The 17,926-nt window shown below is 43.1% G+C and overlaps 1 protein-coding gene across 1 annotated transcript in view; it reads right to left on the bottom strand.

Moving 5' to 3' along the window:
• LOC148220015 (transcription factor RFX3-like) overlaps positions 1-17,926 on the bottom strand; it is a 233,390-nt gene that overhangs the window by 85,236 nt on the left and 130,228 nt on the right. The window contains exons 6-7 of the mRNA XM_088155476.1: positions 15,491-15,672; positions 13,937-14,056 (exon numbers count right to left, since the gene is read on the bottom strand). Coding sequence (XP_088011602.1) covers positions 13,937-14,056; positions 15,491-15,672 — 302 coding nt within the window. The remainder of the gene's footprint in view (positions 1-13,936; positions 14,057-15,490; positions 15,673-17,926) is intronic.

Here is a 17,926-nt window from a genome sequence, read left to right as displayed (position 1 = left end):
GTATGGCCAGTGGAAGCAAGGTCAGGGGACATGGGAAGAATACAGAGATGCTGCTCACCACTGTAAGGAGAAAATCTGTATGGTCAAAGCTCAACTGAAGTTGAGCTCCTCAAAGAGCTGGCTGATAGAATTGCAAAACCTCTCAAGGATTTTTGATCAGTTTGGTAATCTGGAGAGATCCCAGCTGACTGGAAGCTTCTGAATGTTGTCCTGATTTTTAAGAAGGGCAAGAAGGAGGTCTGCAGAAACTACAGGCCTGTTAGTCTCACTTAGGTGCCTAGCAAAGTTATGGAGAAGATTATTCTGGGAGGTATTGAAAGACAATGCAGTCATTGGTCACAGCCAGCACGGCTTTATGAGAGGAAAGTCCTGCTTGTAAAACCTGACTTCTTTTTATGATGAGGTAATCCAGCTAGCTGATCAAGGGAAGCCACTTGATGTAATCTTTTTGGAGTTCAGCTCAGCTTTTGATAGTGTCTCCCACAAGATCCTTCTAGACGAAATATCCAGCCCACAGCTGGATAAACACATCATGCAATGGGTGAGCAACTGGATTACAGGTTGGGCACAAAGGCTTATAGTAAATGGGACGACATCATACTGGTGGCCTGTCTCTAGTGGGGTTCTGTAAGGGTTTCATCCTCGTCCCTGTGCTCTTCAACATCTGCATAAATGACTTGGATGCGGGAGTGGAAGGGATACTAAACAAGCTCGCAGATTATACAAAACTGGAGGAGATCTTGATTCCTTCGAAGGCAGAGAGGTCCTGCAGTGAGACTTTGACAAATTAGAGGACTGGGCAATCACCAACCATATGAAGTTCAACAAGGGAAAGTGCCAGATTCTGCACCTGGGATTAGGCAATCCTGGATGTACAGACGGACTGATGAATGAGATGCTGGAAAGCAGTGCCACTGAAAGGGACCTGGGGGTCCTGGTTGATGGAAAGTTGATCATGAGTCAGCTGTGTGCCCTGGCAGCGAGGAGGGACATCTGTGTCCTGGGGTGCATTAGGCACAGTGGTGCCAGCCAGTCAAAGGAGGTGATTGTCCCACTCTACTCTGCACTGGTGCTGCCTTACCTTGAATATTGTGTGCAGTTTTGGACACCGCAGTATAAAAAAGATATTAAGCTATTAGAGAGTGTCCAGAGGAGGGCAGCAAAGATGATGAAAGGTCTTGAGGGGAAGCCATATGAGAAATGGCTGAGGTCACTTGGTCTGTTCAGCCAGGATAAGAGGAGACTGAGGAGGGACCTCATCGTAGTCTCCAACTTCCTTATGAGGGAAAGAGGAGGGGCAGGCACTGATCTCTGTGGTGACCAGTGACAGGATCCAACGGAATGGCCTGAAGCTGTGTCAGGGGAGATTTAGGTTGGATATGAGAAAAAGGTTCTTCACCCAGAGAGTGGTTGGGCATTGGAACAGTGTGGAAGGAGCGGAAACCATTCACAAAGTAGAAACCCTCTCTGAGTCCCTGGAAAGGGCCCCTTGCAAAACAATACCTTAAAGATAAGAAATTGCTTGCTTAGAGTGACGAATACCAATAAGTATTTTGCTCCCCTTTACAGACCCCCGTGTTATCTTTTGTAATATTAGTGGTCCATTTTCCTCTTGTATTACTGGTTAGTTTCAAACCTACAAGTCCTTTGTAGATTGGTTAGTTTTAGAATTCCCTTGGTAATTGGTGCAAAATGTAAAACCCCCAAAACATATAAAAAACCCCTTAGAAACCCCATCCGGTGAATATGCTAGACTGGATCCCTTCATAGAATAAAGCTATGGATTTGTGCCTCTCTTCATGTTCCGATCTCTTTACTCTGCTGGCTTGAGGGCACTTTGCAAGCCAGATTCTATCTGGGCAAGGCTTGGAAATGTGCCCTGTCGCTGAGAACTGCTTGGGCAGTTTGGGGGTCTCACGGAGGCCCCCACTAACCAGCAACAGAACAGGTTCTCCAAGGAAGTGGTCCATAGCACCAAGCCTTACAGAGTTCAAGAAGTATTTGGACAGTACTCTCAGGCACATGGTATGACTCTTGGGGATGGTCCTGTGCAGGGCCAGGAGTTGGACTCGATGATCCTTGTCAGTCCCGTTCAACTCATCATATCCTGTGATTCTGGGAATGCAGTGTCACACAAGTAGGAAAGTTGCATGACCTTTCAAATGACAAAAGAATGAGGAAAAGTGATATGTAGCATAAATTCAGCCTACACTTTGTCAAGAAGTCAAGAACTCAAAGTGTCTATCTGATTAGATGTGATTGATGAAGAGGGGGTAAAATTTATACATCTGAACAAAAAAAGCAAACACAGTTGTCAGATGATTCTAAAGGAGAAAAATAACATTTCCCAACTTGAGTAATCAGGAAGGAGAAGGAAACATTCGTGATTCTTAGATTCTCTTTGCTCTGTCTTCTTAAAAGAGAATTATTGCATGTAAGATAAAACTTTTTTTTTAGTTTTTAAATAAAATTAGAAATATTCATAAAACTGTAAATAATAAAGACTGTTCCTAATAACTCAAGCAATAGTATTAAGCCCTTTATCTCATGTTAAAACATGATAGATTTATTAATACTGTAAGATAAAATTTATACAAATATACAGTTATATACCAAACTTCTCAAATATAAGCACGATTCATAACTGTGGCAGAAGTCTTAGTTCCGAATATATTGTTTAAAAATGTAATGCAGCTTAATGCATACTTTTGTTTGTTTGTTTTTCTTACATGTAGCTCTTTCCTCCTCTCCCCCACCCCCCAAGCATTAACCTCTGAGGTCTAGTACATACATGAGAATCTTTATATCCATTAAAATAAACAAGCAACTATATGGGTCTAGTTTTCCCCCCATATACATGTCAGAAGAAAATCTGGCCCAACTGTATCCTAAACCCTGCAAAATAAGGGTATAAACAGAAATAAAAAGTAAAAGGAAAGATTTCTGCATGCTAGAAACAGCAAAATTATATTAAACATGTTAGAATAAGAAATGCTGGTGTTATTTATATATATTGAAAATTTTGTTTAAAATTACTATTATGTTAACCACAGTCCATTGTAATAAAAATATTAGGAAGACATCTGATCTTGCTTTTAAAATGTCTATTTTTCCATCAAAAAATTTACATCAAAACCTTCAAAGTTGGCAGTTTTTGCACAAAACATCATGTGGGTAACGGTTCATGAATTCCCAATTTTTTAAATGAACATTTCTTATTTTTCTGTTGGATAAACACCTCTTTTCTGAAAAGTATATTAATATATCTGATTTTGCACAGAAAACAGACAATACTAAGTTTTTCACCTTGTAAATATCACACAGTCGTTCTAGCTCCCTACTCTCTGCATTTCATCTATTCAGAATGCCTGGGAATTGAAAATTTATTTTACTGAAATCTTTGCACACCTGAATTGATTTAGGAGATGAACAAAGATCTTCAAAACTACTTTATAGAGATACTGTTGGGATGGAATAAATAAAGCAGATCCACACTATTTTCATTAGTATCCAGTTAAAGAACAAAAGGCAATGGGCACAAATTGAATTGCAGGATATTCCACTTAAACATAAGAAAATTCTTTTTTTTTTTTTTTTTTTACTTTAGGGCTGGTTTGTTGTGTTGAGTTGTTTAATGTTAATTTTCCTCCTGTGTTGATGGTTCATCCCAGTTTCTTTCCCCTAAGTTAAATACATAATGGTTTTTCCCTTTCCCGCCTTTGTCCTAGTCAGTCATCCTAAACCCCTCCCCTTTATCTGGAACCTTCCCTGTCCCTCACCCTAAACCCTGCCCCACGGGATGTCAATCCTTTGTAGCCCCTCCCTTTGTTCTAGAAGTTTCTGTGTCAAGCATTCCCTTTTGTATTCATGATTGGTTATGTTGTATGTATCCCCACCCTCGGTTTGCCTTATTGGCTCAATGTACCCCTTTCCCCGCCTTCTGTACCTCCCCCCATTAACCGTTATTGGCCAGAGTTTTGTGCCCTCCCCTTGCTCCTCCCCCGTACTTAAGCCTGTGTAGAACCCCTCAAACTGCCTTTTGCGGTTCTCTCTCCCAACCTCCGGACCTGTTACCTCTTCTTTCAATAAATCCCTTCCCCCCGAACCGTAAAAGGTCTCTCCTGTGCCTCTTTGTCCCTCCCTGACGACTCGCCCAGGCGTAGCTGTTGCTACGCCTCTTCTGCGGCTCCCAGAGTGGTGCCGGGGAGAGGCCACTCACCGACGCAGGCTTCCCGGAGCTAGCCGGTAGCCCAGGTGAGGTGGGCAGTGGGTGGAAGAAACGTCACTGGTTGAACACTGAAATAGTTTGCCAAGTAAGTTTGTGGAGTCTCCAACTTTAGAGAAATTCAACACCCAACTGTACATGGACTTGGGCAACCTGCTCTAGCTGACACTGCTTTGTGCTGCAGGTGTGTATGTGTGGACTAGGCAATCGCCAGAGGTGCCTTTCAACTAAATGACATTTTCTCTTTTTCAATTTGTGCCAATTGCTCATTGTCCTGTTACTGGGCACTGCTGAGAAGAGTCTGGCTTTGTCTTTACTCCCTCCCATCAGGTACTTATACATATTGATAAGATACCTGTGTTACAGGAGTACTGATTTCTAGCTCAGTCACACCCACACCTGTGACTGGTATGAATCCCATTGACCTTGAGAGGAATGTTGAATTTGTCTTTACAAATGAGTTGTGGATCAGCCTGTAGATAAGGCTAGCACTGAGAGATAAAAGAAACAATGGGATGGATTCCACTGATTGATGAATGGAAAGAGATATTTGCCTTTACAAACAAAGTGTAGGGCTGCTGATAAATGAAATTGGATATCGAAAGATGAAAGAAGCAACGGGGGGAAAACTATGAATTCTATAAGAATTAAAAATTAAAAGGGAGGGTTATACATTAGAGGGGAATTTCAGGTATCAGGCGTTCCGGGAAGTCTGTGCCTCTCAAGTACCTCAGCCAATGGGGAAAGAGAGAGGGAAATGCGGCCGGGAAAATAGGATAAAAAGGAGGCTGCGTCCTGCAAAAATTTGAGAGATCCCAGGGGAATGTCCCATGGCCTCTCCCTTTATTCGAATAAAGCAAAAAGGACTCCTCTGTCTCCTTTTTGGACATAAACCTCTGGTGTTTGTGGATTAATTTTCCTGACAATTTGGGGGCTCGTCCGGGATCTTTCCACCGTCCGGGGCGGCGGGCGGCGAGCGGAGCTGAAGGCGCGCCTCACCCAGTTTCGGTGATCAGCTCCCCTTGGTGCCGGCCGGCACCGGGCGATTGATTGGGTTCCCGAGACTGTCCAGGAGACAGACGAGTGGCGGACCAGGGGGGTCCGTGAAGAGTCCGCAGGGAAGGACCACTGAAAATCTCACCGGTGAGTAAAATGGGATCTTCGGGGAGCAAACCTGGGAGGGCACCCATGGAGGGTAGCACAGGTAAACCTGGGAGGGCACCCATGGAGGGTAGCACAGGTAAAACGGGGCACCCAGAGAGGGTTGGAAAGGTAAAGCCGCGAAGGGGCCCCGGCAAATGGGATGACGATCCCATAATACCCCCGGAGAGTCCCTTGGGGTGAATGCTGAGGTCTTGGGAAAGATTGTATATTCACCCAGAAGTAACTATGGAAATTATGGTAAAATATTGTTATTTTGTGTGGCCAGAGTATAAGTTGGCAAGGGGACTTATATGGCTACTTATGGAACAGATAAAATTCATTTGTGTCGAATTTTGTGAAGGTATTTAGAGGAAAGTGGTGAGGATTGGAATGTTTTTCAGCACCTTCCCCCGTCTTGTCCTCCAGTGTTGCTAGCTGACCCAGAGCCAGCTGCAGGTCGTCTGTATCCTCAACTTTCAGAGCAAGGGGATCAGGGAACTGTTATTCCTACAGCCCCACCTGAAAAGGATAATGGTGTAGGGGGAGGGGAGCAGCATGTTGTATCACCCCCCAGAACTAGAAGAGGAACTCAGTTTAGGGCATCAGAAGCCCCCCAAGAGACAGGGGTACACCAGATGCCACTCTGTCAAGTTCCTTTAGGGGGTCAAGGGGGAGGATTTGGGTTTGTAATTGTACCACTCACTACCCAGGATATAAGAGGGTTGAAAAAAAGAATTACCCCCATATTTGGATGATCCCATAGGGGTGGGGGAAAAGATAGAGGAATATTTGGGAAATGCGGATTATACATGGAAGGATTGGGATTTTCTTTTGGGAATTTTGTTTGAGTCATCAGAGAAACGAATGATTTTGCTGAAAGCTCGGCAGCTGTGGGAGGATGAACATCCACAAGCAGCAGGGGGGGCTGGACCCAATGCACCTACGGTGGGTGATGCCATCCCCCAGGCAGACCCCCAGTGGGACCCAAATAACCAGGCCAGTCTGGCTCACCGTGATTGCCGTGCTTATTTGATCAGGGCAATCAAGTCTGCGGCTCCCAGAACTAACAACATAGCTAAGGCTATGTCGTTAGAACAGGAGAAACAGGAAAGCCCTCATTGGTTGGAGAGGATTAGGGATGCCTTGAGGAAGCACGGGGGGATGGATCCTGAAGGGCCAGCCTTCAACACATTGCTTAAAGTACAATTTGTTACTAAAGCCTGGCCTGATATACGGAAGGGGTACAAAAAGATAAAAAGTGGCAAAATAAGCCTCTAAAGGAATTGGTTAGAAAACCGCAGCAGATATGTGTAAGAAGGGATGAGGAAAAGGCAGAAGCTAAAGCAAAGATGATGGCAGAGTTTTTGCAGCCCCAGAGGAATAAACCGCAGGGTCCAAGGGGTCCCCAGGGACAGAGGGGACGGGGTCGGCCACAAGGAAGTGGCAGAGGGATTCCCTCCTCGGCAGGGGACAGCCGACCCAAACAGCGGCTGGGGAAGAACCAGTGTGCTGTCTGCAGGGCAGAAGGGCATTGGAAAAACGAGTGTCCGCAAAAACAACTGGACCCTCAGGAGGAGGAAGTCCAGAGAATAATAGAAATGGATTGTTAGGGGTGTCAGGGGCTCCTATTATACCAAGGACCCACCACTCAGGAGCCCTTGATAACTTTTAAGGTGGGTCCGGATCGAGAGGAGGTGTGTTTTTTGGTAGACACGGGGGCCTCTCGGTCCACCTTAAGTTTTATACCTAAGGGGGGGAAATTGTCAAAAAGATCCTTGGTTATTCAAGGAGTAAGCGGGAAGGATGAGCGAGTGCATTTTATTCAACCGCTGTTAATAGATGTGGGGGACAGATTTGAACTGCATGAATTCTTGTTTGTTCCTAATTGTGATTGTAATTTACTGGGAAGAGATTTGATGGCTAGAATGGGAATGCAAATTAGTATTGTACGAAGTGACACGGAGTCCGAAACTGTGATATCTTTGTGTAAAATGTCTGAAAAGGCTTATGCTAAAATAAATCCAGAAGTATGGGCAGCTCCAGGGAAATATGGGAAACTGGACATAGAGCCTCTCCAATTTGAAGCAACCAGGACAAGTGGTGTCTAAAAAGCAATACCCTCTTTCAAGGGAGGGAAAGAAGGGGTTACAGCCTGTTATTGAGTCCCTGCTAAAAGCAGGTCTTTTAGAGCCGTGTATGTCTCCCTATAACACTCCTATCCTGCCGGTTAAGAAACCGGATGGAACCTACAGAATGGTGCAGGATTTAAGAATAATAAATGAGATTGTCAAACCAAGGCATCCCACAGTTCCAGATCCATACACAATCCTAAATCAAATCCCTTCTTCACATCAGTATTATTCTGTACTGGATTTGAAGGATGCTTTCTGGGGGTGTCCAATCACAGAAGATAGTAAACAGTATTTTGCTTTTGAGTGGGAACAGGAGGAAGGAGGGAAAATGATGAAACAACAATTGACATGGACAGTACTCCCTCAAGGATATACAGAGTCACCAGTTCTGTTTGGGCAAGCTTTGCAGAAAATATTAAGAGAGTTTACTCCACCCTTGGGAGTCGGGTTGTTGCAGTGTGTAGATGATTTGCTCTTGTCGGGGGAGCAGGAAGGGGTGGTTGAAGAGGCTACTGTAAAGCTGCTTGGTTTTCTTGCAAAAAAGGGATTTTGCAGGTGCCGTTGCCCCAGACTGAAAAGGAGTTGCAGCGGTTTTTGGGGTTGGTGGGGTGCTGTGGAGCGTGGATCGAGGGTTTTTCTGGTGGCCAGACCTTTATGTAGCTTTTTGGCTCGGGGCAGTCCTGGTGTCGTGGTATGGACACCAGAAGGAGAGAAAAGCTTTAAGAAATTAAAAGACAAATTGGTTAAGGCCCCAGTCTTGGCTCTTCCAGACGCAGAAAAAGAATTTCAGCTATATGTGGATGTCAAACAGGGTCATGCTAAAGGAATTTTGGTACAAGAGCATGGGGGAACACGAAGGCCTGTTGCCTATTTTTCTAAGTTGTTAGACCCGGTGGCCAGAGGCTGGCCCCATTGTCTGCAGAACTGTGCAGCCACAGCTCTGATGGTGGCTGAGGCCCGAAAGCTGACAAGGGGAGGGTATCTCATTGTTAAAGTCCCACATCAGATTAAAGCTTTGCTAACTGAGAGAGCCTCTAAGTGGATGACGAGTGCTCGATTATTACAGTATGAATCTTGTTTAATGGAACAGGAGGATTTAGAATTTAAAGGTGGGGAAATTTTTAATCCAGCCTCTTATTTAAATGGCCCTGGAGAAAAGGGGGGCCAGGAAGAAATCCATGATTGTATCCAGGTTATAGACCTCCAGACACGGGTTAGAGAAAATCTACGGGATATTCCCTGGCCTGAGGGAGAGAATGTGTTCATTGATGGGTCCTCCAAGGTGGTAGAAGGGAAACGATTTACAGGATACTCTATCGTGAATGGGAAACAATTAAAGGAAGGGGGGAGGTTACCACACACCTGGTCAGCTCAGACAGCAGAGCTGTATGCGCTTGTGAGAGCCTGTGAATTATACCAGGACAAGACAGTAAATATCTTTACTGATTCTAAATATGCATATGCGGTAATACATGCATTTGGAAAACTATGGGAAGAAAGAGGTTTATTAAGCTGCAGAGGACAGACATTAGCTCACGAGAACTTAATCTCTCGCCTATTGGAGGCAGTGAATTTACCAAAAAAAAGGTGGCAATAATCCACATTAAGGGGCATCAGGCAGGATGGTTGGAAGAGGCAATAGGAAACCGACTGGCTGATGAAGAAGCTCGCAAAGCTGCATTGTTGCCAGAAGTCTCTAAGATCCTGCCTTTGCTCCCAGTAACTGCACCGCTGCCAGAGAAACTCTCTTTTCCACCAGAGGAACTTGAGATAATTAAAAAAAAGTGGGGCAGAGAAAAGAGAAAATAATTGGTTTACAAGGGATGGTAAGCAGTGGATACCAAAAGCTCTAGCCTTACAATTGTTAAAACAACTTCATGAAGGGAGTCATTGGGGCTCCCGAGGACTGGCAGACGCCTTCCTCAAAATGAACGCTGCTGTTGGTCTCTTTAGTCTGGCAAAGCGAGCCACTGAAGGCTGTTTGACTTGTGCTAAAACCAACAACAAAGTTACAAAGAAACTGGCCAGGGGAGGGAGGCGTTGGGCAGTACGTCCCTTCCAGAGATGCCGGGTGGATTTTACTGAAATGCCTCGAGTGGCAAGATTTAAATATCTTCTGGTAATAGTATGTCAATTAACCGGGTGGCCAGAAGCATTTCCAACTGTGTCAGCAACTACAGGATCAGTTGTTAAAATATTTTTGGAACAAAAAATTCCAAGATAAGGGATGGTGGAAGCGATAGATTCAGATAGGGAAACTCATTTTACAGGAAAAATTCTTCAAGGAGTTATGACTGCTTTAGGAATACGGTGGAACCTCCATACCCCCTGGCACCCACAAAGTTCGGGCCAGGTTGAGAGGATGAATGGAGAAATAAAGAAACATCTCCTGAAGCTGGTAATAGAAACTAAGATGCCGTAGGTACGGCTCCTGCCCCCGGCTTTAGCAAGGATAAGACCCAGGGAAGATATTCAATTATCTCCCTTTGAATTGATCTTTGGAATTCCTTACCCTTGTAATTCTCAGCCGAGTGGGGGGATAAAGATAAGTGATGTGTATTTAAAACAATATATGGCTCGGATACTGTCTCTTGTGAAATCTCTTTGACAGGAAGCTCAGCTGGCACAAACCTTGCCTTTGGACTTTACTGTTCACAACATCCAACCGGGAGACTGGGTCCTAGTTAAGGAGTGGGAAGAAGCACCACTGGTGGCGAAGTGGCGTGGACCTTTCCAGATGTTGCTGAGCACAGGAATAGCCGTCAAGACAGCTGAACACGGCTGGACCCATCACACTCGGGTCAAGGTCTCTGCAGCCCCAAAAATTTGGACATCTCAACTGGAGGAGAAGGACGGGAAGCCGCGACTGACACTCCACAAGAGGGGACTGGAGCAGCAGCCAGTGCGTCGACATCGGGGGAAGCCTCGTGTGCCCACCCACAGAGTGCCTGCTGAAATAGTCTGTGTGGGCATCCCTCCTCTCAGATCTCCAGTCACTGGGAGCCAACCCTTGCTGTCATTGTTTTCTTTATATTAAGCCGTTTCTGTGCCTTCACTCGCCACAAGTGGTGTGAAAGACAACGTGAAAGTAAAAATTAAGTTAGGAAATTAGATTACACAATCAGAATGTTTCTCTTAATAATGTTACCTTTATATTATCAGTTAGGTTGGAGCCAAAAATGGGAAAATAATTGTTTTGACCTTAGGAGAAAAAGTAGCAAAAACCTTTATGGGAATGGGACATGTTTTCTTGGCTACCTGGTGGACTATGGGTTAAACAACTACTTTTTTTCCTCTTATGTGCTGTAGCAACTCTAATATTTTTACCATGCATGATCCCTTGCTTAGTACAACTTATTCAACATGTGATCAAAGGGATGCAGGTAATAGCCACGCCTACTGATCCAGAGATGGTTACAAAAGAAATTGATGTCACTCCAAATAATTACAAAACCAAAAAGAACTCAGAAACAAGAAATTAAGTCAATGATAGCTAAAGTTTGTAAAGACAATTATTAAAAATAAAAGAGGAGGGATTGAGAGGAATGTTGAATTTGTCTTTACAAATGAGTTGTGGATCAGCCTGTAGATAAGGCTAGCACTGAGAGATAAAAGAAACAATGGGATGGATTCCACTGATTGATGAATGGAAAGAGATATTTGCCTTTACAAACAAAGTGTAGGGCTGCTGATAAATGAAATTGGATATCGAAAGATGAAAGAAGCAACGGGGGGAAAACTATGAATTCTATAAGAATTAAAAATTAAAAGGGAGGGTTATACATTAGAGGGGAATTTCAGGTATCAGGCGTTCCGGGAAGTCTGTGCCTCTCAAGTACCTCAGCCAATGGGGAAAGAGAGAGGGAAATGCGGCCGGGAAAATAGGATAAAAAGGAGGCTGCGTCCTCCGAAAATTTGAGAGATCCCAGGGGAATGTCCCATGGCCTCTCCCTTTATTCGAATAAAGCAAAAAGGACTCCTCTGTCTCCTTTTTGGACATAAACCTCTGGTGTTTGTGGATTAATTTTCCTGACAACCTGGACCCCAAATTATGGATTTACTTTCTGTCTTTAGACCTGTCTTGCCCCTAGGGACCTACCCAATGATCAATGGACTGTGTCTGACCCTGTTTGTCCTCATCAGACCTGAGTCTGATTTGTGGACTGACTTCTTGGCTGGACCTTTGTTGGAGTGTGAAAACAGAGGCGCCTCTGAGTCCCTCAGAGAGAGAACAGAATGCAGGAGTTAAATTTAAAACCTTTAGAGAAATTAAAGTACATTAAACCACACAGATATGAAATAGAGGTGTAAGCTTTAGTTTTAAGTAAGTAGAAATATTAAGTTGTATAGATATGAAGCAGAAGTATAAATCTTAGTTTTAAGTGCCTTAAAGAGCAAAAGCCTTAGAATTTAGTGTAAAAAATAGGCTTCAGTGAGAGCTCAAAAACATAGTTCTAGACCTAATAAAAATATAGTAAGAATATTGCTTACATTCTTCAGATAGAACAGGTAGGCTATATACGCAAGTTTTGCATAAACTTTCATATTATAAACTAGAATTCTAATAGGTTTAGAAGAAATGCTTCAGATTAATGTTTTTAGCTCATTGGGTAATTTGTAAATAAGAATCCATGTATTGGAGTGAGAGCTCTCTCACTCTCTCTTCCTCCGTCATCATCAGCATCATCACTACCACATGAAAGAAGAAGAGGAAGAACAAGAAAAAAAGAACAGAATAAGAAAGACCAGGGAGCATCTGCCTTTGCTCAGGATTCTGTACCAGACTGCAGCTTCTGCTTCTAATCAGAACTCTATACCAGAAAGCTTTTAGCATGGACTTTAATGTCACATTGCATACTGTAGCTGGTTTAAAGCTGTAGTCTAAAACCTAGTCAGCCTGTAAGCAAGCAGGTACTTGGGTGAGTGATAGTAGGATGGATTTGAACAAATACAGAGAATCCCAGCCAATCTATTGGGCCCTAAGTGCAGATGTATCATTGGCCAAGGAAATGAGACATTGAGATTGTAACCAATCACATGTGTGTGCCTGGGAAACTCAAACTCTCTATATAAGGAGAGTTCACAAGAATAAAGGGTTTAGTCTTTGTTACATGAATCAAGAGTGCCGTGTCTGTCTCAGACCCAGCATCAGTCAATGTCACACTTTAACACTTTGGACTTTGTCTTTTGAGACTGATGTGCTCCTGTAATAAACAACTTTACAGCAACCAACAACTGCTCTGCCTCTTTGAAGATATAAACCCATAACAATCTCGACAGACCTTGCACCTGCATCATCATCACAAATTTGTCTGATGATCTGGATTCTTGGTTGAATCTGACTACCATCTCCAGGTCTGCCCTGCTCAATTCACTTGGATACTGCAGGGCTAGGCCCAGGCTGGTGAGGTCCCTGCTGTGTATACCATGGTACTCAACTCCTAACTCCCCATTCCTTAGGGAGAAGCCAGCCCTTGCTGCACCCTGATAGGAAGACAGTTTTGAAAGCCTTACTAAAGTCAGTATAGACATAATCCACTGCTCTCTCTTCATCCATGGAGCCATTCACCTCATTTTAGAAGACTATTGGGTTGGTCAAGCATGATTTCCCCTTTGTAAATACATGCTGACAACTCTCATTTAATCTTGTCCTTCATAGATGGGCTTTGGCTTTCCTAACACTATCCCTGCACACTCAGACAGTCTATATATAGAGAGTCTATAGACACTCTATATTCCTCCTGGGTTCCCTGATCTTGCTTCCACCTCTTGTATACTTTCTTTGTATCTCTGAGCTTTGACAGGAGCTCCTTGTTCATCCATGCAGGCCTCCTTCCACCTTTGCTTGACTTCCTGTATATTGGGATGGATCATTCTTAAACTTCAAGAAGGTGATCCTTGAAAAATAAACCAGCTCTTCTGGACCCCTTTGCCCTGTAGGACTGTCTCCTATGGGATTATTCCAAGCAGAGCCCAAAAGAGGCCCAAGTCTTCTCTGCTCAAGTCCAGGGGTTTGATGCATCAGTTCTTGCCAGGAGGAGGACATCAATACAAAGCTGAACCTAATCAGAAGTTCTATCATTTTTCATCTGTGATGAATAAAGAGATGAAAATGAACAGCAGAATCTGAAATTCAAAGATGCTATTCCTTTTTTTTTCCCATCTACTGAGAAAATAACCCAAACTCACCAAGAAGTGTCTGTTCTGAAGAATTGAATATTTTACTTTTTTAATCAATTTTTCAAATTTATGGGTTTCTAGATATGTCTACTGATATCAGACTCCAGTGATATCAACTGCTGAACCGACAAACCTTTATTTTTCCCAAGAGAAGTTAAACAATTTCCATTAGAGATTCAACTTTGCCACATAAATGCAGACAGGTAAGGTTCCAAGAACTAGAAATATGAAAAAGTAGTTTCATATAACACTATACCTCTGTTTCTGCTGTGTGGGTTGCTGTCTCATAGCCATATATTGCATATCCTCTTGTAGCCGATTAAGGGGAGAATCTGGTTTGACACGAATCCCATAATAATGGTATTTAGAGTTCCCCCTTCATGAAAGAACAAAAATAACATTGTTTCTTTTGTATATACATCACACGTTAACATTTGCCTTGACTGGAAAACAGTACATAAAAGCTAGGCTTGTCTTTCCTCTCACTCTGATATAAAACTGATGTAACTCCACTAGCTTCTGAAAATCAGTTCACTTAAACTATATTTTTCAACACTTTACTGTTGGGCTTCATTTAAATAGAATGAGGTGAAAAAAAACCCAACTAAATGACTTAGGCAGTCATGGTGAATAAAACAATTCCATCAACGGTGTATGCTTGCGAGTGAGGATTTGTGAATATTTCACTAATCAACTTCAGTCCTGGTCAACTGTAATGAACAGAATTGGGCTATCTGTGTTCATGTTTATGAGAGTGTCTGTATGGGTGGTGGTAAAGGCATTGCCCTGTGTTACCTTCTGTGGTTAGCCGTGTTATTGTCTGTCTTGGGGTGACTGTATGATGCCTGTATCCCCAAATCGTCTGTTCTGTTGGTGTTGAATATTAAATTCTGCAACTTTAAGACTGGTTCCAGGAGTGAAGGGGGGGAAAGAAGAAGTGCAGAGTTTGTTATCAGAGACTGCACTGGCTCCCCTGCATTCCTGCTGACAGACTGTGTTGTCTACGGTGGACAGCAAGAGAGAGCTCTCCTTTGCTCTTGGTTACTTTTTCTGCCTAGCTAAGGCACAGAAGCTCCAGGGATTGTTTTTTTCCCCTTTTTTCTTTTTTTACTGAAACTGTTTGAACCTGCTCTGGACTGAAAACCCAGAAGAGCACCGGGAGCTCACACCTGTGGCCCACCAGGCCTGGCCTGGGCATTCCCCAGCACAGGAGGGACTGAGAACAGACTGAGTGAGCCGGGCAGCCCACGGAAAGAACTCTTCTAAATCTGCCATCTCCTCGGAACGGCGAGAGGTTTTGCTGTTTGATATTGTTCATTGTTGTGCTGGGAGGTGTGTTGCCTGTTGAATAAACAGTTTTCTTTTTTTTTCCACTTCTCTCCGAGGAAATTCTTTTTCCCCAAGCTGACTGGGGGAGGGACTGCTTGGATCTTTTTTTTTTCCTCGAGGGACCCCATTCAGAGGTTTCCTCCCAAATTTGCCCTAAACCTGGATAGTGTCATGTTGGTGTTTATCTTTGGAACACATGTTCAGTCTCGCTACTATCTGGACTTGCAAATGGAAACAGCAATAGCTGCATCCATTGGACTGAGATGGAAGATATCTGGGTCATAAGAGTACATAGAATCTGGCTATAGCAGACCAAGAGTCCCGAGTCCTGAAGTCTGCTGGATTTGGCAACTCCCTTAACAGAAAGGTTTTAAATATTTTTATTTACTAATTTCCTTGCTTTTTTTTAACATATGAGCTTCATGTTCACAATTATTATTGATATTTTTCTGTTAAACTTTAAGATTTTATTAACGCAAACCTGGTTCCCAGTCTTCTGGTCCGTAATCCCATGAAGATTGACCGTATGAGTTTTCCAAAGGAGGCAGCGTTGACTGGATCTAACTTGTGCTCCTGACAATGACGTAAGTAATGGTTGTAAAGGGTACTTCTGGGGAGACTCACTCCTTCTGCAGTTTCATAGTTGTCTAAAAGCCATTGGAGCTATGTCAAATATGAAAGAGTGAACATATGTAAATTCAGTATTACTCTACTGAAAATCCACACTTAATTGTACAACACAGAACTCTGATATTTTTTAGACCACTCAAGGCCTGTTTAATACAGTGACTTTGTTCTTCAAGCAAATATAATCTCTTTAAATCTCTTTCAATGCTAGATATGCCATGATGCCTTAGTTTTGCAATTTTTTTTTTTAGGTTTGCAAGGAAATAACAAGACTTATGGCACCTGTGAGCTCAGATAGCTCCACTTCTAAAAATATTTCAGATTCAGTACCATACATTAACATTTTAGGAAGTTATTTGTGCTTTGGAGAAAAATTGCTGGAACTCCAAAGAAATAAAATCACCACTGTAATTTATATTAATTGCATTTAAAAACCCTGATAGAACTAAGTTAATATACATTTTTAATTCTGGAATGATATACTAATTCTCTTCACGTGGAATTAAAAAAATGCAAATAAAAAAACCCAGTACTACATTTAACTGAATGGGGTTTATTGTCTTCCAAATACAAAGAAGAAACTATCAAATATAAGGTAAAAAGCAATCTAGATGGCATGAAAAATAACTTGAATAGCTATAAAGCATCATGGCCTCAATCCCTTTCTGTTGTAGCCTGTTTGCTTTTGACTTCTAAGAGGAACAGAATTAACTTTTTTTTTCCTGTGTAAGTTATTGCAGAATTTTGGTCAGCAATTTTGGAAGCATTTAGGCAAACAGTTTCTAATACATGACTGTACCTTTGTATAGAACAAATAGCAACTAACAGATTCACAGAATATTCTGAATTGGAAGGGACCCACGAGGATCAAGTCCAACTCTTAAGTAAATGGCCCATACAGGGATTGAACCCACAACCTTGGTGTTATTGGCACCATGCTCTAACCAACTGAGCTAATTTCAGGCTCATGCACACAAAACTCAAGTAAAATGATCATTTTAATGACATTTACCAGTATAAGAGAACAGAAAAAAAAAAGAGGAAATATTTGTATATTTTTTTATTTATCAGCAGTCCTGACTAATGGGGAAGGTCCCACTTGACTAGAAGTTAGCAAACCTATAAGAAGGGCCAGAAGAAGGATCCAGGGAACTATAGGTCTGTCAGTCTGACTTCAGTGCCAGGGAACATTATGGAGCAGATCATCTTGAGTGTCATCCCATGGTATGTACAGGACATCCCGGGGATCAGGCCCAGTCAGTATTGGTTTAGGAAAGGCAGGTCCTGCTTGACTAACTTGGTCTCCTTCTATGACAAGGTGACGCACTTAGTGGATGAAGGAAAGGCTATGGATGTTGTCTACCTGAACCTTAGTAAGGCCTTTGACAGTGTTTCCCAGTGCATTCTCCTGAAGAAGCTGGCTGCTTATGGCTTGGACAGGCATACTGTTTGCTGGGTAAAAAGATGGATGGATGGATGGATGGATGGGCCAAAAGAGTGGTGGTGAATGGAATTACATCCATTTGGCGGCTGGTCACAAGTGGTGCTTCCCAGGGTTCAGTATTGGGGCCAGATCTGATTAATATCTTTATCAATGATCTGGACAAGAGTATTGAGTGCACCCTTAGTAAGTTTGCAGATGACACCAAGTTGGGTGGGAGTGTTAATCTGCTGGAGGGTAGGAAGGCTCTGCAGGGCTTGTATGAGGTTCAACAAGGTGAAGTGCATGGTCCTGCACTTGGGTCACAACAACCCCATGCAGCACTACAGGCTTGGGTAAGAGTGGCTGGAAAACTGCTGGTCAGAAAAGGATCTGGATGTGCTGGTTGACAGCTAACTGAACGAGCCAGTGTGTGCTCAGGTGGCCAAAAAGGCTGATGGCATCCTGGCTTGCATCAGCAATAGTGTGGCCAGCAGGGCTAGGGGAGTGATTTCCCCCCTGCACTCAGCAGCTTTGAGGCTGAACCTCAAATCCTGTGTTCAGTTTTGGGCCACTCGTTACAAGAAAGACACTGAGGTGCTAGAGAGTGTCCAAAGAAGAGCAATGAAGCTGGTGAAGGGTCTGGAGCACAAGTCCTATGAGGAGCAGCTGAGGAAACAGGTTGTTTAGCCTGGAGAAAAGGAGGCTCAGAGGGGGACCTTATCACTCTCTCTACAACTACCTGAAAGGAGCTTGTAGTGATGTAGGTGTCAGTCTCTTCTCATAAGTAACAAGCAGTAGGACAAGAGTAAATGGAAATATAGGAAAATTTTCTTCAATGAAAGGGTTGTCAAGCATTGGAACAAGCTG

Source organism: Sturnus vulgaris, chromosome W (genome assembly GCF_052056855.1).
Source record: "Sturnus vulgaris isolate bStuVul1 chromosome W, bStuVul1.hap1, whole genome shotgun sequence".
Classification (NCBI taxonomy): Eukaryota; Metazoa; Chordata; class Aves; order Passeriformes; family Sturnidae; genus Sturnus; species Sturnus vulgaris.
Note: the sequence above shows the minus strand (reverse complement) of the source record. Positions and strands in the feature narration are given on the sequence as shown.